We start from the raw sequence: 27,320 nt of genomic DNA, 5'->3' as shown, positions 1-27,320 counted from the left end.
ACAACAATAATAATGATTTTAAAAAAATTAACACGCTTTTAATTAAAAAGCTACTGGACCTCTGGTATCAGTACCAGAGACTGCCTTTAATGTAGAGTACATGTCCAGGAAGTGATGTTTGCGCAGGGACATGTTCATTTTCACAGCACATAAAGGCAAACAAAGTGCAAGCTCATCTGGGCTTTGAGGTTAAAGGGCAAGACCACTTTGGTAGAGGTTTGGGTTGTGTAGTTACCGTGCCATGATGTAACCCCAAAGGTGGGCAAGAAATAAAAAATAATTGCTCCATTGATTAGAAATTGATAATTCAAAATATGCTCCTCATTGACTTACATTGTACGGTAAAACAGCTCTCAAAGTCACTCCTTTAGCACATAAACGATCGCAAACAAAGTTGATTCAGACATTATAGAACATCACCAAACCCAGTACTGTTTTTTTTTTTAAATAAAAATGTCATCTTGCCATTTTTAATAAGTAGAAAACCTGGACTGGATCCGCTGATCTGGATCCAGATCTTCAAATAGCAAAATCAACAGGAAGTTGACATTTTTATTAAAAAAACAAACAGTACTGGGTTTGGTGATGCTCTATAATGTCTGAATCAGCTTTGTTTGGGTTCATTTATGTGCTAAAAGAGTGACTTTGAGAGCTGTTTTACCGTACAATGTAAGTCAATGAGGATTTTGAATTATCAATTTCTAATCAATGGAGCAATTATTTTTGATTTCTTGTCCACCTTTGGAGTTACATCATGGCAAGGTAACTACACAACCCAAACCTCTACCAAAGTGGTCTTGCCCTTTAACAGACAGTACGTGTCATTTTATAGTTTCACAGCCACATGAGCTTACACACGGAAAATAAAAGACATTCATCAGGAGAACTGTATTGTCTTCTTCTGAAAGCAGGTTGATTGCTTCTTAAATTTCCTGTTGTTTAAATATGTGTTTAAAACAGTCTGCTTTGCTTAATGTGTTTGGGGATTTCTGTGTCTTTCAGCATGTGCAACGAATTCTCCCAGATATTCCAGCTCTGCCAGTTTGTAATGGTATGTGAATCCCATCTTTCTTCTCTCTCAAAACCATTACTTAAATGAAAATACAGATTTTCATCGAGCCTTCGGAAAATCGGAATGTATGCCCGATGATGTGAAATGTTGGACATCATAATTTTGCGACATCGGCATTTGAGTATTTTTTTTTACACACTATGTTATTGTTCTCCTTACATCAGAACAATGGTATTTACCGGCAGGTTGGAAATTGGTAAAGGTTTCCTTTAGCAACATCAGATAGGCCTACATTTTCATCATCTGATTTTCTTCTGGTTGTATTTGGCCATTAACTGTTCTGTTGTTGCGATTGGCTGAACCCTTAGGAGAATTCCCAGAATGCACCTCTGGTCCACGCCACTCTGGAGACCCTGCTACGGTTTCTCAACTGGATTCCATTGGGGTACATCTTCGAAACCAAACTCATCAGCACACTGGTGTACAAGGTGTGCATGCACACAAACACACACATGCACACCCTTGAATGTGACATGTTAGCTTAGACTGTTTGAATCTACCCTGAAGTCTGAATTGCTGGTGGTACTGTACATTCAAGGCCTAACCCCCCTCCCCCCCCACACACACACACACCACACCTTTGACTGTAATGCTAAAGAACGTGATCAAATTGATTGAGGCAGCAGTGAGGGAGTGATAGGGGCAGTAGTACCACTCGTATACAATCCATCAAAAAGCGGAACAATCCTCAGTATTTCTTCATTCAAAGTTATACCAGTGGTTTGTAAGTGTTTCCTTATAACACACATAGTAAAGCTTTTGGACTAAAAGGTGAATTTGAGACCGAAATTTGGATTGAGCCCAAGTTCTACTCGCTGGGTGAGGCCATCTACCACCAGGCCCCACCAGGCCAACAGCAGCCATCCACCACCAGGCTCCACCAGGCCAACAGCAGCCATCTACCACCAGGCTCCACCAGGCCAACAGCAGCCATCTACCACCAGGCTCCACCAGGCCAACAGCAGCCATCCACCACCAGGCTCCACCAGGCCAACAGCAGCCATCTACCACCAGGCTCCACCAGGCCAACAGCAACCATCTACCACCAGGCTCCACCAGGCCAACAGCAACCATCTACCACCAGGCTCCACCAGGCCAACAGCAGCCATCTACCACCAGGCTCCACCAGGCCAACGGCAACCATCTACCACCAGGCTCCACCAGGCCAACAGCAACCATCTACCACCAGGCTCCACCAGGCCAACTGCAGCCATCTACCACCAGGCTCCACCAGGCCAACAGCAACCATCTACCACCAGGCTCCACCAGGCCAACAGCAACCATCTACCACCAGGCTCCACCAGGCCAACGGCAACCATCTACCACCAGGCTCCACCAGGCCAACGGCAACCATCTACCACCAGGCTCCACCAGGCCAACTGCAGCCATCTACCACCAGGCTCCACCAGGCCAACAGCAACCATCTACCACCAGGCTCCAACAGCAACCATCCACCACCAGGCTCCACCAGGCCAACAGCAGCCATCTACCACCAGGCTCTACAAGGCCAGCCAGCACCAGCCATCTACCACCAGGCTCCACCAGGCCAGCAGCAGCCATCTACCACCAGGCCAGCAGCAGCCATCTATCGCCAGGCTCTACCAAGTTAGCAGCAGCCACTGGGTCAGGCCCAGGCCAACACCAGGCTCCACCGGGCTAACAGCAGCTAACAAAATGCCACTAAGATCGAAGAGCAATGTAGTTTTGGACGAGGAGACTGAGGAGATACAGAAATCACTGAACTATATGTCTGGTGAAATTTCAACTATCTCTAAACAGCAAAAATTGATACTGGACATGATGGGTGAAATTAAAGAACTTAAAAAACAATGTGCCGAGAAGGACACGATGATGGCCCTCATGGAATACCGAGTGGCAGACCTGGAACAGATTACAGTACTCCCGCATAAATTATATTTTTGTCAGCGGGTTGCAGACCAGGCCTCTGTCATAAGCCCAGGCGGTTTCAATAGGGGATTGCATTCTTCAACAGAAAAGGCATTTCAGTCAATAACAACAACATCGAAGCGTGCCGTCCACTCCCTCAGAGAAACAAGGCATACAAACCAGCTATAATAATCCGCTTCACTAATAGGAAGCATAAGAATGCAGTGCTCAGACAAGGAAGGAAGCTGAAGGGGTCAGATGTGTATGTGAATAAGCACTTAACTAAGAAAAATGCAGACATTGCCAGAAATGCACGCTTTCTGAGAAAGCAGGGGGAAATTCTATCAACATGGACTGCAAACTGCAAGGTGTGTATCAAGTTGAATGGGTCACCGGAGGAGGCCAAAGTGTTAGTAATCAGAGACATGGATGAGCTGGACAAATACCAGTGACTCCACCAAGGTAATTACAACCCATAGACTATGGTAACTTCAGAACATGCACTGACTGACAAATGAACTTAATATGCAGGAACTTGAACAAGACATTGATCCGGACAATAACTTCTTTGACCATTTAAACAACACATTTTGCTACTACACCGATGAACAGTACAATGACTTGTATGTTAAGCCAGACCATGGAATATCTGTTATTCGCTTCAATAGCAGAAGTTTGTATGCCAATTACAAAAGTATCAAAGACTACTTAAATAAATAGAATAAAAACATTCAATATCATTGCATTATTTGAAACCTGGCTCTACCCTGAGAAGGGATTTGATTTTGAGCTGAATGGATATGAGCTCAATTATATGAATAGAAGGGGGAAAAGAGGAGGGAGTGTGGCCATATATATATATACATATATATATATATATACATATATATATATATATATATATATATATATAATGGCCACACACACACATATATATATATATATATTACAAGGTTGTTGAGAACATGACAACAACTAAGGACAGTATGGAGGTGTTATTTGCCAGTACCAATCAGAAGGTTACATTCATCTGTGTGGACTTCAACATAGATTTTTTTATTTATTGTGAGGTTATTGTTATTTTAGAGTTAACGGAGGTTATTACAGTTATACACCAACTATATTGATAGTCAGAAATATGTCTTATGAGTATTTATAGATTTGAAAAAAGCATTCAATACCATTAATCATGAAATATTAATTAAAGGGGGGTGGCGTTAAACTGGTTGAAACGTTATGTGCAACAACAGAGGCAACAGTTTGTACAGATGGGCGACTATAAATCATCATGGGCTAACATTACTTGTGGAGTCCTACAGGGGTCAGTGTTAGGCCCAATACTGTTTATTTTATACATACATGATATATGTAGTTTGTCAAATATGTTGAAATTTGTTTTATTTGCAGATGATGCTAATGCATCTTGTTCAGGGGAAAATCTGCAGCAGCTTTTGGAGATCACCACTACAGAAATTAGTAAATTTAAACATTGGTTTGATATAAATAAATTGTCATTAAATTTGAACAAAACTAAGCTTATGTTGTTTGCAAACCGTAAAATAGACACACAAGTACAAATGATGATAGATAATGTTAACATTGAAAGAGTATATGAAAATACATATCTGGGTGTATTACTGAACCACAAAATCAGCTGGAAACCTCATATAAGCTATGTAAGAACAAAGCTTGAACGGAGCATTGCTGTTAGGGGGAAAGCAAAACACATTTTGGACCATAAATCACTTTATATTTTACATTGCTCACTTGTACTACCATATATCAATTACTGTGTAGAGATTTGGGGTAACACAAAGGTAATCTAAAACCATTATGCATTCTACAAAAAAGAGCCATTAGAATAGTCAACAAGGTAGGATATCTGGATCTCACAAATATACTGTTTTCACAATCACATGCCATGAAGTTCATGGACCTTGCCGAATACAAGACTGCATTAATTATGTTTAGAGCAAGAAACAAGTTATTGCCAGGTAATATACAAAAAATGTTGGGTGATAGAGAGGGGGGTTATTTCAAAATACGTTGTGTTAATACAACATTGAAAAGTATGTGCATTTCAGTTTATGGAGTGAATTTGTGGAATGGACTTAGTATCCAAATATGAATTACTGGCAAGGCATTTAAAAAGATTAGGTATTTGGATGATGAGGGGCTGTGTTGACCTTTTGAGCATCCTGGCATCCCTGTTCTGGGGCTAGTGCCGGGTGAGGAGAGGAGGATCTGCAGGTTCGTGACGAGTTGCATTGCAGCCCGTCATGGGCCTGTGGATCGGCTGGTTTCATTTAGAGTGTCGAGTATCAACAGGTCGGTTTTATTCATTTATTTCTGTGGTTATTTTTATTGTTTTATTTTTAGGTTTTCTTTGAACATGCAGTGGAGATGTGTTGGGTTGTGTATAAGAAAAAGAAAAACAAAAATTGTGATAATTATCAGTGGATAGAGTTTGCATTGGCAAAAGGGGGTAGGAGTTTATAAGTTTACACTTCATCCTACTCATTTTCGAACATTGTTGTTGCTATGCTTGTTTTTTCTGTTTCGTATTTTATTTGTTTTAATTAATGTTCGAAATAACAAAAAAATGCATTAATGTGTTCAATCTTTCATAATAATCCCAACTACAACAATGATGAACCACAAGTCGTTACACAGCACGCATCTCTAACCTAACCACTGTTTCTGTCTCTTGCCCGTCGCAGTTCTTGAACGTGCCGATGTTCCGCAACGTGACACTGAAGTGCCTGACGGAGATCGCCGGTGTGAGCGTCAGCCAGTACGAGGAGCAGTTCGTCACCCTCTTCACCCTGACTATGTGTCAGCTCAAACAGGTGGGAGGGGGGCATACACTAGAGTCCTCAGTGGCAACCATGCTCATATTATCTCTCTGTCACACACATACATCTTTAAGTTGTAACATGATAGCTCATTGTTGCTTTGAAACAGAACGTCAGATACATGTTTTACATTTGAAGCAACTCGAATGAGGCTAAAGGTGCTTGCACGATGCACGATTGGGGCAGTCTTATAAAATCATGACATATCTCGGTGCGTGACATGAAAATTGATCAAACCATAATTATCCTTGTAAGTTGAATTGAATCTACCGTTATCACAAAATAATTACCTTCATCTGCCGCCGTACGCCAGGGCAATCATTTATCTTGAGAAAACAAAAACAAAAATAAAGAACATTTGGGGGTAGCAGATAGTGATACATTCCCTGTGATTAAATAGATGAAACCAGTTAAGTTGCTGCAGAATCTTTGCCTGTAAAAGTAGCAGTTTCTGGTAACACAAACAAGAACTTACCTCTATTTTTACTCGTTGGTAGCTGTTACGTAATGGTCTCACGTCGACACTTGTCGTAGCACCAGCCACACAGCACGAACATTGGCCCAAAATCTGACACTGCCAGAACTTCGTCGTAGCCTATGATGGGGTGGATTGGCTCGTAGATGGCCTTCCTTGACCCTGTCACACTGAACGACCCAAGACACTTATGACAAACATATGCGCCAATGAGGACATTTCAAGATGGCTGATATCATACAGTGTGTTCTACAATGTTTCCTCTCACTTACTACAGGAATGATACTCTCTAATAAACATGAAATGCAAATGTGTTTCTACTATGTTTCATCTCACTTACAACAGGAACAACACAATTTTTTTTTTACAATGTAAAATGTAAACATTCACCTTGGTTCCAATGCAGCCGATGTCTGTATTTCTTTCTTTTAGATGCTGCCCCTGAACACGAACATCCGTCTGGCCTATGCCAATGGCAAAGACGACGAACAGAACTTCATTCAGAACCTCAGTCTGTTCCTCTGCACCTTCCTCAAGGAGCACGGTCAGCTCATTGAGAAGAGACTCAACCTACGAGAGACTCTGATGGAGGTGAGAGGAGAGGGTCATTGTTGTTCCACTTCTGTTCCAGAGAAACCCATATTATCCAGGTGGTATCAGCTAATCAGGGTGGGTGTTCGTGGTTGTAGTAGTAAACCGAAAGAATAAAATGTAATTACTAAATTACTAAAGTTAACAAAGTTCTATTCATTTAATTAAAATCGGGTCCAGCGAAAGGCTTACTTGAGGGTTTATTTTTCCATTCTCTTGTTCTCTTGAATACTGTTCGACAACAGCTGTCCCCATCTAGCTACTGTAGTGACCCCAATAGATCACTGCACTCTCTCTCTCTCTCTAGTTGGAAACAAAGATCGCTTCAGAGCTGTGCAGGATAGCATATGTGGGGTTTAGTACTGAAACTTGGTGCCAGTATGAGGCCGGTTCCGACAGGTCCACTACCTACCAGACCAAATCACAATGGAGATTTCAGTGCTTCATTTCTGTGCCACATAATGCCTGAGCTATCAATTTGCCCCCTGGTGCTCCAAAACAGACATTACAGGCAACAGCATCGCCGAACCACACTTATGGTGCCAGACTAGTAAACAACACTGCTCTGACCACCGTTAGCTTATTAGCAGAATAGAGGCCACTTTTAGCTTATTAGCTTAAACACGGTTCTAAAATACCTAAAGCCAGACGGTCTAAACTGTGTGGCTTTATTTCACTCCAAAGGATTCCAACACCAGGACACGCAATGTTTACAAGGGGGACACGTTTTACACAAATGTAATGAAGCATCTGGTGATGCATGGGATACACTTGAATGGAGAGCGATGCACTGTGCATAATGTTACATTTTTTATTCCGCCTCACAACGTTACTGCTTGCCTAATGTAGCCGATCTACAAGCTCTCAATGCCTCGTGATGTGCGACGTGTTGTGCGCTTGTAAATCTCCTTTACGTTGGTTTAAGTTTAGAATAACCAACTGTAAAGAGATGTAAAATTAGATGCAAACTAGCTTCAGTTCAGTCAGTGATACTTAATTGTCCCCAGTAGTACAACATTGTACCACAGGTTACTACCTGTATTCATGGTTTAAAGTTCTCAGTCGCCACGACTGATTTCTGGCATTTGGGTTCCAAAGAAGTCAGCATGCCTTCTTTGGAGGCATGCTTCCATGGAAGTCAGCATGCTTCCATGGAAGTCAGCATGCTTCCATGGAAGTCAGCATGCCTTCCATGGAAGCATGTTACGCACCAAAAGTAGTAAAATCTGTAAGCTTACAATGTGCCACTCTGCGATGCGTTGTAAGCTTGTAGATGGCCTATTTTTGGGTATTAGTTCATTTAAGATTAGTTGAGTATTTGAAGTGGTCAAACTAGCAATGATATACATAAATTCCAGACCAGGCCAGCAATGTGTCAATGTATGTCCCTGAGCAAGACTCTTAACCCCTAAGTGCCGCACAGTGGCTGTTCACTGCTCCTAATGATTATAGGATGGGTAAAATGCAGAGGACAAATTTCACGTATATGCAAATATACAGTGACAAATAATGAATTACATTACATTACAACTCAATCTGCAATTGGCTGTATGGCTACCAAAACATTATAATTGTACATATTGTGCTAATTGTTTATGAAACACAGCGCCAGTGTGTCGGGGCTCCTTTCATGCAGTTTCACAAATTGCAGATTAGGACTTAATGCCTAACAACATCTTTCAGTAGTGAGATTTTATTTTGCTTTAATCCATGAGTATTGTTTCTGGCACCGTTTATGCACCGGCACCATTTGAAAAGTACCGGTTTGCACCGGTATTGGATAAAACCGAATGATACCCAACCTTTATCGTTGGTGAAGCATTGTCATTTTATTTTCCCCTCAATATATAAGCATAAAACTGTGGCAATATTTAAAAAGAAATTACACAACATACTGTAACAGAACACGGTGATCAAGATGGACAGAGTCTACAGTCAGAGTCGACAGACTCTAGACTAATCTAGTATATCTAAACCTTTTGTTCCCAATTGACTTGAGATGAATTGTGATCTCAATATCCTAATGAGCAGGATTAGATGAGAAGAGATTAGATTGTACTTTATTAAGGTGCCCAAGCAGCATGCAATATAATACATTGTATAATCTTAGCCATTACCCCGCTACCAAACCTTTATTTTTCAATTCACTGGATGTTCATCCACAAAAGCTCTCTCTCTCTCCCTCTCCCTCTCCTTCTCCCTCTCAGGCTCTCCACTACATGCTGCTGGTGTCGGAGGTGGAGGAGACGGAGATCTTTAAAATCTGTCTGGAATATTGGAACCACCTGGCAGCCGAGCTGTACAGAGAGAGCCCTTTCTCCACTTCCACCTCTCCTCTGCTCTCTGGAAACCAGCACTTTGACGTGCCCCCCCGCAGACAGCTCTATCTGCCTGTCCTGTCCAAGGTACTGCTCATAGTACCTGATTGTCTAATTTACAGATTGATGGGAGCTGGATGTATGATTATCACATATGCTTGCAATTGCTGTAGGGAATGTTTCATCAGCAGTTGATGGGATGACAAAATGAACCAGACAATTTAAATCATTTTAATAACGGCCAATAAGTCAGTTATACAGTATATATGTTATTAATTAATCACAATGAGCAGAGCAGCACTGAAGCTATAGGCTAGCAGAAACTGAGACATATGAGAGCAGGTTTGAAAAAAAACACACATGAAATATATAAACGTCAATAATGAACTGAAATGCACATCTACAGCATGATAGTCTCCCTTTAAATACAGATAGAGGGCAACTCAAGAATGTCTTTCCATTTATGTTTCCTACACACACACACACACACACACACACATATCAGCCCATTAAGACCTGAGGCCGATTCTACAGATGCCTTCTAAATCAGTAGTTCTCAAACTTTTTAAGTATTTGTCCCCACTCAGAACAAAATTGCAGATGTACAAGCTCGCAGCACGGCACGAAGTGACGCGCTGTGAGCTCATATATCTGCTATTTTTGAGAACCACTGTTCTACACCGCTGTTCTAAATCCTTAGAGTTTTCTGGAAAGCTGAAAAAAGCAAAGTTATGAAGTGCTGTGAGAGAATGCCTTTTTGCTGCTGTTGTGCTTCTGGTCACTTTGTGAAGGAGCTTCACCACAGAGGAACCCAGCTGTGGCAACTGGGCTGATTGTTTGTTATTACAGTACATCATGGACTGGGTGAATACTGGCTTATTAAAGAACCATTTCTTATATAGTAAGCTTATACATTTCAACTCATCAAGTTGATGTACTACTATAAAGACCTTCAGTTAAGCCACGAGCTGATGCATGAAAGCATCGCTTGCTGTGAGCAGACACCACTTTCGTGAAATATAAAGAATTATTCTTCTTGAGAATGGTAAAAATGTAACATTTACTTATCCCTGAGGATGAAGTCCGTAAATAATCTTTGACTACTTCCTAGAAGACAGCGAAGCAGCTGGATCGAGTGCAAGAGATCCCTGGAAAGTATTTAAATGAAGAGACACTCTAGAGTCAGCTTGCACCAGTGAAGTAACAGGTGGCTGTCAACAGGAGTCTTAGTCTCTAACTATGACTCCTAGTTAGAGTTAGAAGTCACCAGCGAACAAAATCACAAACAACATTTTACTTCAGAAAGGGGAAAGTACATGTGTCATGCATGTTATTATTATACAGTACATATGTGTCTGCTCAGCACTATTCTAATACAGTGGTGTATGTATTTATGCATTAGGGTAAATGTATGTGGCGCGCATGTGTAAGTTCGAGAGTGTGTGGGTGAGTGATTGAGTTAAGTGATCTGTGTGGGTGAGTGTGAGCTGTGCTATATGTGTCTGCGTCTGTCCGCGCGGCAAGTCGGAGAATGTCATTAACTGCGTGCGCGTGTTATTTGTGTGCACGCCCCCCGCTGACAAGCGTTTATCCGATGTGGCAGGTGCGCCTGTTGATGGTGAGCCGGATGGCCAAGCCTGAAGAGGTGCTGGTGGTAGAGAATGACCAGGGGGAGGTGGTCCGAGAGTTCATGAAGGACACAGACTCCATAAACCTCTACAAGAATATGAGGGAAACGCTGGGTAAGGATAAAAACTTTTAACAGCAGTCCCTGAGAGGGAACTGGCTTGGTACGGCAGCCAATAACAGGGTTCAAGTTGTGGATGGACCACAGGAGAAGATTACAATAAGACTATTAATACTTAAAGGGAAACTTTTAACACTTTAGTATCCATAATTATATTAAAATCAATCAATCCGTGCAATGCATTTCAGTAAAATGGTATCAAATGTATTTTTCTACTGCATGGGAACAGAGACTGTACAAGAGTTGGGTACAGTTTGTCAGTTGTTTTAGGAATCAGGAGCAAGTGGTTAAATTGATTCTACGAGAACTAAATTATTTCGCACATTTAGATTTTTATCTAGGAGCTCTTACTATGACCTCAGTGTTCTGCTGTTGTTCCTAGTTGTCAGAAATCCCTTCTCAACTTTTTTACACGATACCAACGCTGTACCTTAAGATCCAATAACATAGGGCCATGCCCACTGTCAACATCCTCCTTTTGTTTGTGTGTGGTTATTCTTTTGGGGAGGAACTAGCGATGCCCACAGCTACAGTGTGTAATGAGATGGTTCCCTCATCCTCTTCCACATGGGTTCTCTAATGTCATACCGTCTCTGCGGTGTGCATTTTAGCTTGGTGAAATTACTATTTCATTGATATGCAGGGACACGCACATGGTCTCATACCTACACACACACACACACACACACACACACACACACACACACACACACACACATACATGCATATACATCGTCGCTGTCGGGCAAAAAACTGCTTCTTTTTTTTTTAATATAAATCAGTGCTATTGAATACCCTTTACATCTGTGTGTGTGTTTTACAAATATCAAACCAATGAAAAGTATTAAAAAGCGCTTCTGACTAAACCTCCTAACTCCATTGGATCCTCAAATTGTCGGTCAAACCACCTAACTCCAACTTTGGAGATTTTTTCCATTTATTTTTCCATCATTGATTAGAATGATGAAGTCAGACATTAATGGCCAAAAACCTCCTAACTCCACTTGAGCTGTATTTGGGTAAAGTGATGATAATATAAGAACATATCGAAGTATCTGACAATGTACTATAAAGTCACCATACCAACTGATGAGGCAGACAGGCAGTATTGTGTTGTTCTAAAAAAAACACTTAATTTCCTGAAAGGTTAATATTTTGGACATGGCTGCAGAGATATGTATACTGTATACAGTGCATGCATGCCTCAACGTCCATCGTTCACATAATATATTCCACACTCGCTGAGAAAAGAATGGCCATGTTTACACGTCTTCGTTAGGTAGATGTGAGAGAGAAAAATCTAAAGTACAACAAACTGTTAATGTTCAATTTACAATAAAATACCTGTACTGTTATTTGTTTACAGTGTACTTGACCCATTTGGACTACGCGGATACAGAGCGCATCATGACAGAGAAACTCCACAACCAGGTGAACGGTACAGAGTGGTCCTGGAAGAACCTGAACACACTCTGCTGGGCCATCGGCTCCATCAGCGGAGCCATGCATGAGGAAGACGAGAAGAGGTTCCTGGTCACTGTCATCAAGGTACTTTAAATAGTGTTAATTTTGATGACTAAAACTATGATGAACTAGAAACAGTGCTCCTCGGAGCACAGGTCTCCGCCAGGTCAGGTAGGTTATTGTGGGTCAGCAATGTTCGGAATTCGCCAATCAGGATGGAATATAAAAAAACGAACGGAACCAACTTGATCACTTGACTATAGAGATAATTTGCATGATGTTTGGACAAAATGTGTAAGTGTTGCAAAAATCTGCCTCCTGGTGATCACATGACTATAGAGATCATGTGTACCGATTTGCGTGAAATTTGGATAAAATCTGAAGGCTTAATATCAATATGGCGCTATAAAAGGCAAATGTGAGAAATGCAGGGAAGATGTTTTTCCTTGGCCTCTAGGGAGTGTGCGTGCGAAGTTTCACGCAGATCGATGCAGTTATAGTTAGAAACGCAAATTGGCCTGTTATTATAGCGCCACCATGAGGCTGATTTGAAAAGTTTCAATTGGCATTTCTTCCTCGGCCTAGTGGGAATGTGCATGTGAAATTTCACAGAAATCGCAAGCTGCGTTCATGATTTGAGGCATTTTGTTCAAAACGGACCAATCCTGCAAACTTTGGAAGCCAACCTTAGCCAATCAGGATGGAATATGGAAAATCAGACAGATCCGTGTTGATCACATGACTATAGAGATACTGTGTACTGATTTGCGTGATGTTTGGATAAAATCTGTAGGAGTAATATCAAAAAAAGGGTTTTGCACAAATTGGCCTCCTGGTGGCACTATAACAGGCCCATGGGGCAGAGGTTCTGAATTGGCATCCAGGGAGTGTGTGTGCACAGTTTTGCAGCGACCGGGCCAACGGTGCCAGAGATTAGCTGCTCACAGACAGATGGACACACGGACGGACACATGGACAGACGGACGGACGGACGGACAGACAGGGGGTAAAACATAATCTCACCAGGCCGAAAGACAAAAAAATCGTCTCTACTGACAAAAACTAAATAAAAACGTAATAAAAACTAAGCTATGATGACTAAAACTAGGACTACATTGATAATTATGTCAACAAATAAAGGGAGAGATCCAGTAGAACTAATGCTCCATTTTATGCTTGGCTGCACTTGGGTGTCACGCTCCGAAAATAGTCGAGATCGACTATTTTCGGCCTGCCAAAATACATTTTAAAAAGTCAAAAGGAAGAAAATCACTTCTTGTCAGCAAGCAACAAATTAGGCTTTACTCTGCAAGCTTTTGGAATGTGCAAAAGAAAAAGAAAACACTTGAAAATTGACAGTGATAATGTTCCACTGACTTTGTGCGTGTGTGTGTGTGTGTGTGTGTTAGGATCTCCTGGGTCTGTGTGAGCAGAAGAGGGGGAAAGATAACAAGGCGATCATTGCATCCAACATCATGTACATAGTTGGTCAGTACCCACGCTTCCTCAGAGCTCACTGGAAGTTCCTCAAAACGGTCGTCAACAAGCTCTTTGAATTCATGCACGGTAAGAGAGCAGGTTTTGTGTGTGTGTGTATAAGGAATTCTGGACTAAATGACAGAAATGTGCGTGCTTTTGTATGCGTGTGGTAATCGCTGGTAATGGCTGTCATTAACTCCCCCGTGCATTCTCACCTCCTCCACCCCACCCTCCATCAGAAACCCATGATGGCGTTCAGGACATGGCATGTGACACCTTCATCAAGATTGCCCAAAAGTGCCGGCGTCACTTTGTCCAGGTCCAGGTGGGAGAGGTAATGCCCTTCATTGACGAGATCCTCAACAACATCAACACTATCATCTGTGACCTTCAACCCCAGCAGGTCAGTGCACAGATATATTCGTATTCTCTCTCTCTGTCACTTCTCTGTCTCCGTCTCCATCTGTCTGTCTCTCTCTCTGTTTCTTAATCTACTGCAGTCTCTTACATACTATGTCAATATACATAACAGTTTTTTCCTTTTTTGTACACATCCAATATATACAGATACACAAATACTGTTCATACAAATATGAATACAAATACAGTACATATACTAGCTCAACCCAAACACTGAATGGTGCAGGTCAGTCACCACCAGCATATCTGCTTAAGTCCTATGCATAAATCAATTAATAATAAAACCTGCAACAAAATAGCAGACAGATACTGTTCTGTGTAATTAATGAATAGTTCCTATATTTTGTCAAATTGGTTTTGTTTTAGCCCAGTCGAAGTATTATATACTAGTAAAAGTAGTATTTTATGCCAGCCATCAACCATTTTTACTGGTCTTAAATTAAATATACTTGCCTGCTGCGAAGGCGAAGACTTTCCTGCTGATGTTACATGTCTACTTGGAAAACCTAATTCATATCCACTTTACTTCAAAGGTCTTCTCCATCTCCCGAACATATCCCAAGAGATATGTATTGAGATTTGGTGCAATTACATACCAATATAGATTTAGCATGTTGCTGTAAACCTTGCGTGTGTGTGTGTGTGTGTGTGTGTGTGTGTGTGTGTGTGTGTGTGTGTGTGTGTGTGTGTGTGTGTGTGTGTGTGTGTGTGTGTGTGTGTGTGTGTGTGTGTGTGTGTGTGTGTGTGTGTGTGTGTGTGTGTGTGTGCGCGCGCGCACACAGGTACACACCTTCTATGAGGCGGTAGGTTATATGATCGGTGCCCAGACAGACCAGGCGGTACAGGAGCACCTGATAGAGAAATACATGCTGCTGCCCAATCAGGTGTGGGACAGCATCATCCAGCAAGCTACCAAGGTAAGAGAGACCTGCCTACTACTGCAGCTAAAGATACTCTCTAAACAAAACTACTGCCACAAATAATACTAATACTCCAATAATACTGTGTTAGTAGACCAAACGATTACCACAAAAACATACTCTAATAATACGATGATACTAGAACAAACTACTGCCACAAATATATACTCTAATACTATTTTATACTCTTTTGGAAAGGTGAACATGTGTTGTTTTTTTTTCTTCAGAGCTTGCATGCTGCTAAAATGCCAGTATTGCAGACACAGATGTACTGCATTTCAGTCAGTGGCTGACACCAATGAGATAATGCTAAAAAAAAGAAAATGGAGGAGGGGAAAGACAGTTTAGTCGTATTGAGTGGTGTGTTGTTAGAGGAGGGTACTTCCAATCCAACACCACACCAGATTGATTGACCTTCACGACCTGGGCCGGCCATAGCTGAGTGGGTAGGGGCCGTCTGGTAATCAGACCAGTGTCGCCCAGTCAAAGTGTCCCTGACCAAGATACTTAACCCCTAACTGCTCCCCAGGGGCTGTATTAATGGCACCTCCCCACTGCTTCTAATAGTTTAGACGTGTTAGATGCAGAGAGCAAATGTCATGTACTGTATGTGCAAACGTACACTGATGAATAACCCCCAAAACAACTAAAGGAGACGGTAGACCAGACTATTATGATACATTTTGACATAGTTGCGCATAGGGCTGGTTGTGATATAATGTTTTCAAGTTTTCATCTGTTTTTATTTCAAATGCTGTAAGGTTGCTCTCTAACCTCCTCCATTCCTCCTCCTGATCTCCTGTGGGGCTCCAGAACGTGGACATCCTGAAAGACCCAGAGACGGTGAAACAGCTAGGGAGCATCCTGAAGACCAATGTGAGGGCCTGTAAGGCTGTAGGACACCCGTTCGTCATCCAGCTGGGAAGGATCTACCTGGACATGCTGAACGTATACAAGTGCCTCAGTGAGAACATCTCCGCTGCTATCCAGACCAATGGTGCGTGTTATAGAGAGAGAGAGAGAGAGAGAGAAAGGGGTTTGAAGTCAACATTGTTTCTAAACTTTGCTTTAACAATGCTTTAACTTTACCTACTGTAAAAGCTCAAATAATAACCAGGTGTGTGTGTGTGTGTGTGTGTGTGTGTGTGTGCAGGGTTGAGCTGAAGGGGGTGCTACGGGGGGTCGTCGACCCCTTAGTTCCCAGGCTGGGGGCTCGCGCGTGCTCCACATGCGCGAGCTCCACATGCACGAGCTCCACATGCACGCGCGAGCACTCAACGTCAGCCGCCCGCGAGCCGTCAATCATTAACACAACAACGCACCGTCAGGGGCGAGCTATATTATACCTCTATGGGGGCGAGCCGTCTTTAACACCTTTAACAATGGCCTCAACCTGGCTGCTTTGCATAACATTAAGCCATGGAGTGTGAAAGGGTTAATCGCTTAGCAGAGGACAAGAGCTAGTAGCCTGCCAGACACTCACAAACTTATCCCTGTCTAGCTCTGGTCCATAGCGTTAGAAGGAGTTCTCCTTAACGTTATGGTACTTTCGATTCTTCCCCTCGCACCGCGGTAGCGCAGCCTCTCGTCTGTAGTAAAAATAAAAAATACACTTTTGGTACTCACCAAAACAAAGACGGTTTAATGGAGTTGAAAGCCTATTCTACTAAGTGGGAACACTGTGAGCCCCCACCTCACGTCTAAAATACACTTTTTGGCCAGAAAAGAAAATATTTCACCGGAAGGAAGAATCTGGTCTAATAGGAAAATTCCATTGACCAGATCTGTAGAGGGCACTGTGGAGTAACGAAAAACAGGTTTTAATTCCGGTGAAATATTTTCTTTTCTGGCCAAAAAGTGTATTTTAGACGTGAGGTGGGGACTCACAGTGTTCCCATTTAGTAAAGTAGGCTTTCAACTCCATAAAACCGTCTTTGTTTTGGTGAGTGGCAAAAGGGTATTTTTTTTATTTTTTACTTGTTTTAAAAAACACTGTTTTAAAAGCAATGTAAGTCTTTAAAAAAAAGTTATTCAAGTAAAGACAAGTTGATTGATTATTTTAAGTACTTATGTGTGTGTGAATATATGTAAAGGGCTTTTATATAAAAAAAGGAAAATAATGTTGCTATGTTGGATATGCAGGCATGTTGCTATGTGCACATGCCTGCGCGTGCACGTGCGCGCGCACGTGACGTCATAAAATATAGCCCCCTTAGTTAAAAAATCCACAGCTCACCACTGTGTGTGTGTGTGTGTGTGTGTGTGTGTGTGTGTGTCTGTGTGTGTGTGTGTGTGTGTGTGTGTGTGTGGGGGGGGCTGGTTCCCAATACAAAAACGGGTAAAAAAAAGTATTGAAATTACCATAAGGACTCTGGTGGACAATTCACCATTGTTTTATAAAAACTAATCATATTTATAATTATTATTAATTTACAACAATTAAGGCCTGGCTCTCTCTTCGTTTGAGGTCACTTAAAGCCACTGCTACTATTAGAGCTTTTACGGTAAGATAGATTTAGGTTGTGTGTGTATGCACATGTGTATGCTCAACTGTGTATCTGTACTTGATTTGTCTAGAAAAGGGCATTTAAGAAAGTCCTGACTGAAGATGATAACCACAGTACATTATCAGACTAAAGTGAATTTGTCTTCTTTCTGTTGTATCCATTCATTCTCATGGTGTGTGTGTGTGTGTGTGTGTGTGTGTGTGTGTGTGTGTGTGTGTGTGTGTGTGTGTGTGTGTGTGTGTGTGTGTGTGTGTGTGTGTGTGTGTGTGTGTGTGTGTGTGTGTGTGTGTGTGTGTGTGTGTGTGTGTGTGTGTGTGTTTTACAGGAGAGATGGTGACGAAACAGCCCTTGATCCGGAGTATGAGGACGGTAAAACGAGAGACGTTGAAGCTGATCTCAGGCTGGGTTAGCCGATCAAACGATCCACAGATGGTGAGTGGGAGCTCTGAAATAATTTTCAAAATATTGTTTCTATAGAAATGTATTCATTCACGCTTTAATTTGCAACAATCATCTGTTCACTCTTTTATATATTCATCCGTTCACTCTCATTCATTCATTCATTCATTCAATGAGAGCACACTTAGAGGCTTCCTTTCAGGAACGGAGGAACATCATCTTTGTTCTCAACACAGATGTAACTATACATTTTTCAACCAAAATAGTCTCCTAACATGATACCCGGTCTGTTGTCGGGCGTGACACAGCACTTTGGCTGAGGGTGACAAGACTGGTAGTAGAAAATTATTTAAACTAATCCAACTGTTATTTTTAGATCAAACACAAAGCCTTCATTTTAGCACGGCTGAGTTGTCTACTTCCTGGTTAAGCCACCCATTTATCAGTGGATTATTCATTATTTGAGCTGTGGAATCCATGGATGGAGGACTTCATTATGTTGTCTTCTTTTATGTATTTATTTTGCTAGTTATATTTATCGTATTGAAGGGTGGTGCTGAAATGGAAATATAATATTTGACATTTCTGTCAAGTCCCAAAACTTGGTTTAGCTGTGTTGTTGCCCTTACATTCCCACATTACATTAGCCTCACAAAATACTCTCTCATACCCCAGTTGCTTGAAATATTTTATAATCATGTCTGAGCTTTGGCTCATGATAAGTCTTAAAAGGTTTGTATTCATATCAAAACTCAGCAGTGCAACTTGTTCAAATGGCATTTGAACTGCTCAAAAATCTAGTGTCTGTTTTTGATGGGGGGCCTTTAGGATAAGGATAATTCCTTTTAACAGGACGTTCATGAAAGTCCTTGCGGGCTTGTTTCCAATGAGGGCCTGTGAGCAATTAGGGGTTAAGAGTCTTGCTCAGGGACAAATTTCATTTCATCGACACATATGCTGGCGTGGCCTGGAATTGTACCTGGGGCAACCAGGGCCTCTGGCTCCCTAGGCGGGCTCACTAACCACTCAGCTATGGCCGCCCCATGATCAAAACATTATCATCACTGTTCACATGTAAAGATGCATTAATTCAACATTTCCTACAAACCTACAGTACAGGCTTCATGAGATTGTCCTACTACTTACAACTTCACCAAAATGTATGGTATAAATAAATCAATTACAATAATTAATTTATTCTGATCACAATCCACGGTTGCAGCCCTAATTATCATCATCCTCATCAGTGTGTAATATTGATCCACGCTAATCTATCTGTCTGTCTGTCCATCCTGCCTTTGCGTGTTTCCAGGTTGGGGAGAACTTTGTCCCTCCGTTGCTGGAAGCCGTTCTGATCGACTACCAGCGGAACGTCCCCGCCGCCCGTGAGCCCGAGGTCCTCAGCACCATGGCTACCATCGTCGACAAGCTGGTTGGCCACATCACCGGCGAGATCCCGCAGATCTTTGACGCCGTGTTTGAATGCACACTCAACATGATCAACAAGGTAGGGGCTGAGGGGACGGAGGTCACACCTCTCTGCTGTTTTTAACCCATTTAGACCTGAGGCCGGCTTCTAAATCCGTAGTTCTCAAACTTTTTTGTGCCAAGGACACTTCAAAAGTAGCTGCGCGGCATTAAATGAGGCACTGTGAGCTTGTATATCTGCTATTTTTGAGAACAACAACAGTTTTCTGAAAAACCTATGTTGCTATATATATATATAGCTAAAATCTAAGATGACACAGATGCTTCCCCGGTTTTAACGGGATAACTGTCGTATGGGTCACACTGGGAACATTCTCTTTTGGTTGATGGATCTTATATTATTTTCAATTGTTAGATGGAAGACATTTTATTTTGATGGTATAGGAGCCTGCCTACTTACAGCTACTTGACAGCCAGCCTGTCTACTCAGGGGAGACATTTTATTTGGACCTTCAGGTCAAAATTTGTGTCAAACCAGAAACGGGATGTGGTCAAAGGTCGTGTCAATAGAAGAACAGGGAGACCAAACCACCCCAACTGTATAAGTTATATTGCATTAGCATACTCTACCATACAGATTGGACAAAAACACAAAATGCTAATTTCTTCACTAAATAAAAGTGACATAATACAGCTTTAATATGAACTGATATTCATAAGTGCTGTATTTTGACTGAAGATGTGCCAAGATAGTTTCAAACCAAAAGCAAACTTTTAATGGACAAGTGAAACTTAGAACATAATGTGAATGTGCCCTAAATTCCTTTTTTGGATGTTTTTGGTTGAACAGAACTTTGAGGAATACCCAGAGCACAGAACCCATTTCTTCTACCTGCTCCAAGCGGTCAACTCCCACTGCTTCCTAGCATTCCTGGCCATTCCCCCAGCCCAGTTCAAACTGGTCCTGGACTCCATCATCTGGGCATTCAAACACACTATGAGGAACGTTGCTGACACGGGTAAGGATGCCATGACGCATGCACACAAACACTTACAGTGAGTACACTCGTGAACGCATACACAACGCTCAGCGGGACAGGTAAATGTGGACAAATGCACGTAAAAACACATTCTCTCTCCATATGTATATATGTATGTACTTATGCGGCTTTAGGCACACTGTGAATTCATACTGTGATATTTAGCATTGTGAAGAATACAGGGTTTGCCACAGGTCTGAAACATACTTGTGGCTGTAGGCAGGGGAATGGGTGATGGGTGTCATCATCATCCATGACTTGTTGTCACATAATGGTCTACTCTGCATGTGACAAATAACAAAAGAGTTTGACCTATAACAGTAATGTGATTTATTTAATGCTTTAATTTTCATACATATTTCACAGACCCACCCCCCCCCCCCATCCACCCAACCCCCATCTACCCACATAGGAAGAGTAATATGAAGTAAAAAAAAGAAAAAGAAAGAAAGAGAAGAAGCTAAAAACAAGAACGTTTTAGCATGAACAAAGATGGCTCCGTCTGACAGAACACTTAATCTTTCTTGGTTTTTCAAAGAAAAGCTCCAACACATGAACGCCTCTGGTGCTGCTCCATTTATCCACATTCAAAGACATGCAGCCAGGTGCTCCCCTTTCAATCTGTTCCACCACAGTTTTGACCTGAATAACAGACTCTTGGTTCTAAATGAACAATACAGAAATGACTAGATGCAGAATAAATCCATAATTTAGTGCTGAGAGAAGGATCAAATAAATATCCTCTCCCTCAGCACTCTTAGCTACTTGGAGCTTGTCTCGCTGACCCCCCTGGAAAACCAGTTTAGTCTCTGCAGTGCATTTTGACTCACTGTTGAGCATTGGACACAATTTAATGATCCAAGGGGATTTCTTAGTTTTTTATTGCACGACCTAAGTCTCAAAGGTTATGGGCCAAAACGTGAAGTGGGCTGTTATAGTGCCACCATGAGGCTGTGGGGTGCCGGTTCTTCCTTGGCCTTATGGGGGTGTTTCACGCCGATTGGTCCAGCGGTGCGGGAGATAAGCCGCTCACAGTCGCACAGACAGACAGACAGACACACGAACGGACAGGAGCAAAAATCATAGTCTCCGGCTTACAGCCGTCCAGCCTGGCGGAGACAATTAACTGACACTTTTTGAGGCTTATTGTAGACAGAAAAGAGAGACAGGAAGGTGAGGGAAGAGAGGATGAACGACATGATGATGCAACGCAGGTGTCCAACCACACTGGAACCAGAGATTATGTTGCGGTTACGTAATCAACCCATTTATATGTTCACCTACTGGTGTAGCCCCTGTATATAATTCTCAACTGTGAATAACTATGTATTCATGATCCCCTTCAGGTCTGCAGATTCTGTACACACTGCTGCAAAACGTGGCTCAGGAAGAAGCTGCAGCGCAGAGCTTCTACCAGACGTACTTCTGTGACATCCTGCAACACATCTTCTCCGTGGTCACTGACACGTCACACACTGCTGGTGAGCTTCCACAATCACACACGCCCAGTTTGGAATGGTTATTTGGCACTACTCGGTGCGTTCGAATATAAAGCATTCAAATATTAGCATAGGTCAGATTCAGATATTACTGGAGTAACAGAAATGGGATCGCAATGAAGGCGTATTTTATTAAAAACTAAAACACCCAGACAAAAAGATAAATGCAGACCTATGTAGACGGCACACATGCTCTTCCCCAACAAATCTGCAAGAATACACACACTTAACACAAAACCCCAGGCCAGCTGCTTGGTGATCCCAACAGAGACATCAGAGTTGCTTGTCGTTTGTCTCCCAGTCACAGCAGGTGGTCAGGCTTCTTGTGTAAATTTGTTCAGTTAATGGATAAAACCATAGAAATAGAATATTTACAAAATGCATGAGGATACAGTTTGTACTTGGATGTTTCAGATAGATCCCAAAGCAAGGTGTTCTGTGCAGAAACTGAGGCTTCAATATAAAGTTGTATCAAAGAGAAGAGATAAGTAGTGTTATCCATTTAATCCCTTCCATGTTGTTAGAAATGTCTTTTGTTTTTGTTTTTGTTTCATTAGTTTTCCTCACAGAAAATGGCTGTATAAAGAGATGGCATTATCATGATGGCATCATGATAATAGTCAGCAAAAGGAGCACCTCTGTATTTTTTCAGTCAGTCTTTGCTTCAATATATCGATCTGTCTGTGTGTGTCTTGCAGGTCTGACCATGCATGCGTCCATCCTGGCCTACATGTTCAACCTGGTGGAGGAGGGTAAGATCACCACAGGCCTGAATCCAGCCAGTCCAACCAACAACCAGGGCTTCATCCAGGAATATGTAGCAAACCTGCTCAAGACAGCCTTTCCTCATCTACAGGAGTGAGTACAGACATGCAAAAACACACACACACACACACACACACACACACACACACACACACACACACACACACACACACACACACACACACACACACACACACACACACACACACACACACACACACACACACACACACACACACACACACACATCCAGTGGTTCAAACTTTTCTGGATCAGCCCATTCAAAAGCTCGAAAGTGTTTGCGGCCCACCCATCTGACCACTCAGTCAGATGGGTGGGCTATGTGTATTTTCAGAGCATGCTTATTTTAATGAACAATCCATCGATTGTGTTCAGGCTCAGATCAATGGACATTTTTTTTGTCAATTATTGGGGGTCCCACTTGCAATATCCACAGGTTGGAAATCGCTGCTGTACTATACCATTGGTTCTCAAAGTGGGGTTTCGGGGACCCTTGGGGGCATACCAGGGGGTTCCCAGCAAAATTAGTTAATTTTGCATTCAATTCAGTTTAACCACTTGAGCCCGATATACAGTACATTGGCTATTTGAAAATAGCCGATCTACAAGCTCACAACGCGTCGCTTTGCGACGTGCTGTGAGCTTGTAGATCTACTATTTTCAAAAACAATCTTGCAAAAATGTTTAACATTTGGAATATTTTAAAAACATTTTAACACAAATCTTGTATGGGGGGTCCCTGGCACAAAATATTTTCAGATGGGGGTCCGCGGCCAAATACATCAATTTGGGGATCCTTGACATGAAAAAGTTTGAGAACCACTTCTCACATGCACAAACTCATTCCCAATCATTCCGTCTCACTCTTTCTCATCCCCGTCTCATCTCTCTTGGTCCCTCTTTCCTCTCTCTTTTCTTGCAACGACGTGTGTTCATTAATTAATTTGCTGTCCTCAAATAATATCTCCCTAAGACTGTGTGTGTGTATTTGTTTTCTGCAGTGCCCAGGTGAAGGTGTTTGTGACCGGGCTGTTCAGCTTAAATCAGGACATTCCCGCATTCAAGGAGCACCTTAGGGACTTCCTAGTACAGATCAAGGTGAGGATTTCTCCATCTTCTCTGTGAGGTTTGAATTAGGTTTTCCACACTCACTCACTCAACTCAGTGCACAGTGAAAGCAACTTTATACAAAACGTTGCAAAGCATCATGTTGTGAGCTTGTAGATCAGTTTCAGTGTGCACCACTAGCGTGCAACTAAGCATAAATCAGGCTTTATGAAAGTTTACACCCATTTAGTTTACACCCATTTAATTGTTCTGTTGATGCACTCATTGGGTGCCACTGTAGATGTAAGTAAGGAGACTATGAATAAGATATAGTTTAATGGGGTGATGTATTACTGCCAGTGCTACTGTAGCCTCTTCAAAAGTTGTAAGCTAGAACCCAATAGGCTTTGGAAGGGATTGGATCACACAGCCTGTTGGTTTCCAGACCATTTATCCTGCCCTTTAATATCTTAAAAAGGAGAATACGACCTAAAAATGTCCAGTTCCTCTCTGGGGTGGAGCAACAGTGCAGTAGTTAAGTAAGAGGTGATGCGGGATTACTTTGCGTCGGTCCTGCGTCACGGAATCTGGGTTTATTTTCCAATGACCTCATTATTATTTGACATAAAATATATATTTTAAAAATGCTTTTCTTAGCTTATAAATGTAAACAGAGGCAGAACAGCATTCAGCTTATTCAGAAATAAGCTTATCAATGTAAATTGTAAACGGAGGCAGAACAGCATTCAGCTTATTCAGAAATATCAGACTGCCTTGATTGTAATATACGGTTGTGGGATTGCTACAGCTGTCTTATCTAACCGTTGAATTTCTAACATGGTCATAGAATTTGGCACCTTCCCTATCAACTCTATACCTATACTCTATTCCTGCTATAATCCGGTATACTTGTGTGCTAATAAACAAAACCAAGTATCCAGTGGCTAATGTAAGGTCCTGCATGCCTCTGGCATTGTTGTCTATTGTCGGCAGTAGAAGAGCTTCATCCAACCATTCTCACCACTGTGCAGAGGACAGCTTATCACCAGCTACATAGCGATCCGCTGAGCTATCTGTTGCCATAAATAACATTTTCCTGCATTGCCAGGTCATGCCTTTAAGTCCATGGTCTCTCTACTCATTGTCTGAATAAAACTCCTGTAGTATGGAGCCAGCTCCACTGAGTTGCTGAAGTCGTTCATCAGAACAGAATATTAACTTGGAAAATGTGCTCCTCGGAGCACAGGTCTCCTCCAGGCCAGGTTGTAGAAGTCAATCTTAGCCAATCAGGATGAAATATGAAAAATCTGACTGGTCTGTCTTAATGACATGACTATAGAAATAATGTGTACCGATTTGCGTGATGTTTGGACAAAATCTGTAGGAGTAATGGCAAAAAGAATGTTTTGCAAAAATCGTCCTCCTGGTGGCACTATAACAGGCCAATGTGAAAACTTTGGGGCAGAGGTTCTGCTCTGGCCTCCAGGGAGTATGTGCGCATAGTTTCACACCAATCGGTCCAACAGTGCCGGAGATGAGCTGTACACAGACGTACGGACAGACAGGGGACAGTCTCGGCCACGCCTTCAACCTGGCGGAGGCAATTAGTTGGAGAAATTGGTTCAGTCTTTTTGCGTTTATCATATCAAGAGAGACTTACACCTTACCGTAGTTACCGACACCTTACAGTACACAGTATTAATATGTATGTGTTTGTAAGTGGACCGTACAGTAAGGGGACACGTTGGGATACATTCAGGCAGCCTAGATTAAACGGTTATATGTTGCTCTCCGTCTTGCAGGAGTTCGCGGGCGAGGACACCACCGACCTGTTCCTGGAGGAACGAGAGGCATCTCTCCGTCAAGCCCAGGAAGAGAAACATAAGATACAGATGTCTGTCCCTGGCATCCTCAACCCCCACGAGATCCCCGAGGAGATGTGTGACTGAGCGGCCAGCTCAATCAAACTGTACAGTCCTCCACACAAACATGCAAAAAATAAAACCCTAACCACAGTAAACATAACACAACCTGAGAGGAGGAGAGCGAGGGGCTGGAGAGTGCCCTTCCCCTTCCACCATGGTGGCCGTGCGGGGCGAGTCCCATTGGATGTTTGTCGACCAAAACAATGCCAATACTATGTAAATGATTAACCGTGTCACCCTGTGGCCCTTTTTACATAATATGCGTTTTCTATGGAGACTTCTTTTGTGTAATATCTTTCCAGAAACGATCCAGGCTTCTGTTTCTGTTCGGTCTATGGCCCATCCCAAGATCTTCATGAAGAGGTTGCTACAGTTAGGACAACTTAACCATAATTTTGTTTAGTTTTATTATTTGCTTCCTTCCTCGTTCTGTTTTTCCTCCCTATAGTCCCCATATATTTGTTTATATATAAATATATTATTATATACAGTCTGAGCAGAGTTTTTGTGGAGAAAAAAAACACAGAATATGTGTCAAAAGAAATCTGCATAGAGGCCTGTAGAACTCTTGTGATACAGGTAAACGAACAGGAAGGAAGTGAAGACGTGGTCTAGGTTCTAGAGGCGTGCGCACCCTTTGTTCTGGTGCCCCACTGACTTGTGGGAAAGAATGTGAATCGAACGGATTATGAATGAAGGTCTGAGAGATGCTACTTGAGGCATCAGTATCAGTGTCCATTGCTCATAAGTTGCGTTTAAGTAAAACAGAAAAAAAGGATAAAATAGTGTTTGGCAACGGCAGAAGTTTAGTTTTTGCAGTTATGTGCATATCATCCCAATTGTATAGCATCTTCAATACCATGGGAACATAATTGGTTATTTTTCCTTTTATTCTATATATTTTTTGTCTATGTTTTTTGCTGTTGTTGTTGTGAGTGTGTGCGCGTGTGTGCTGTCGCCGAGACGACATCAGCCTTTTGTTTTCCTCTAAGAGGATTGTTGCTCATTTGTGAGCCTTCATTAAATGGGATGTGGACTTGATATTTATGGGGGGTTCTTGGTTGGCCGGTTGGTTGCATCTTTATAACATCTGTTTAACTCAGACGGTTTTTTGAGGTTTTTGACTTGTGCTAATTTACACTGTTTACCATGCTGTAGTGCTTCAAGACACTACGTTTAGAGCAAAGTAAAATAAATTAAAAACTTGGTTTACATTTAATTTTGTATTATTTTTATTTTATTTTTTGCATTTGTTTATTTTCCATTTGTATCTGTTGAGTTCAATCCAAATAATAACAATAGGCTTTTATCCAGAGAGCAATTTGATTGCCAATACGTTTAATTAGGCAAAGGAATGTATAAATCCATATAAGCACCCGATCTCTAATGGAAAGTCTCCCTTCTGAAAGTGTTACATTTGTTGTGAACTTTTTGAACTGATTAAAGTTGAGAATTTTATAA

General features: G+C 41.9%; 1 protein-coding gene across 8 annotated transcripts in view; it reads left to right on the top strand.

Moving 5' to 3' along the window:
* Positions 1-27,320, top strand: part of xpo1b (exportin 1 b) — a 38,052-nt gene extending 10,732 nt beyond the window's left edge. For all 8 annotated transcript variants that reach the window (XM_080448820.1, XM_080448819.1, XM_080448822.1 and 5 more), the window contains 18 exons: positions 1,003-1,051; positions 1,381-1,500; positions 5,680-5,808; positions 6,722-6,880; positions 9,088-9,285; positions 10,802-10,940; positions 12,312-12,493; positions 13,819-13,975; positions 14,128-14,291; positions 15,091-15,225; positions 16,042-16,225; positions 18,061-18,167; positions 19,447-19,641; positions 20,413-20,581; positions 21,949-22,083; positions 22,800-22,959; positions 23,889-23,985; positions 25,737-27,320. In XM_080448820.1, coding sequence (XP_080304946.1) covers positions 1,003-1,051; positions 1,381-1,500; positions 5,680-5,808; positions 6,722-6,880; positions 9,088-9,285; positions 10,802-10,940; positions 12,312-12,493; positions 13,819-13,975; positions 14,128-14,291; positions 15,091-15,225; positions 16,042-16,225; positions 18,061-18,167; positions 19,447-19,641; positions 20,413-20,581; positions 21,949-22,083; positions 22,800-22,959; positions 23,889-23,985; positions 25,737-25,883 — 2,626 coding nt within the window. In that variant the 3' untranslated portion in view covers positions 25,884-27,320. The remainder of the gene's footprint in view (positions 1-1,002; positions 1,052-1,380; positions 1,501-5,679; positions 5,809-6,721; positions 6,881-9,087; positions 9,286-10,801; positions 10,941-12,311; positions 12,494-13,818; positions 13,976-14,127; positions 14,292-15,090; positions 15,226-16,041; positions 16,226-18,060; positions 18,168-19,446; positions 19,642-20,412; positions 20,582-21,948; positions 22,084-22,799; positions 22,960-23,888; positions 23,986-25,736) is intronic.

The sequence above is a fragment of the Gymnoscopelus braueri genome (assembly GCF_963280865.1).
Source record: "Gymnoscopelus braueri genome assembly, chromosome: 14".
Taxonomy (NCBI): Eukaryota; Metazoa; Chordata; class Actinopteri; order Myctophiformes; family Myctophidae; genus Gymnoscopelus; species Gymnoscopelus braueri.
The sequence above is the reverse complement of the archived record's forward strand: the minus strand, read 5'-3'. Positions and strand labels throughout refer to the sequence as shown.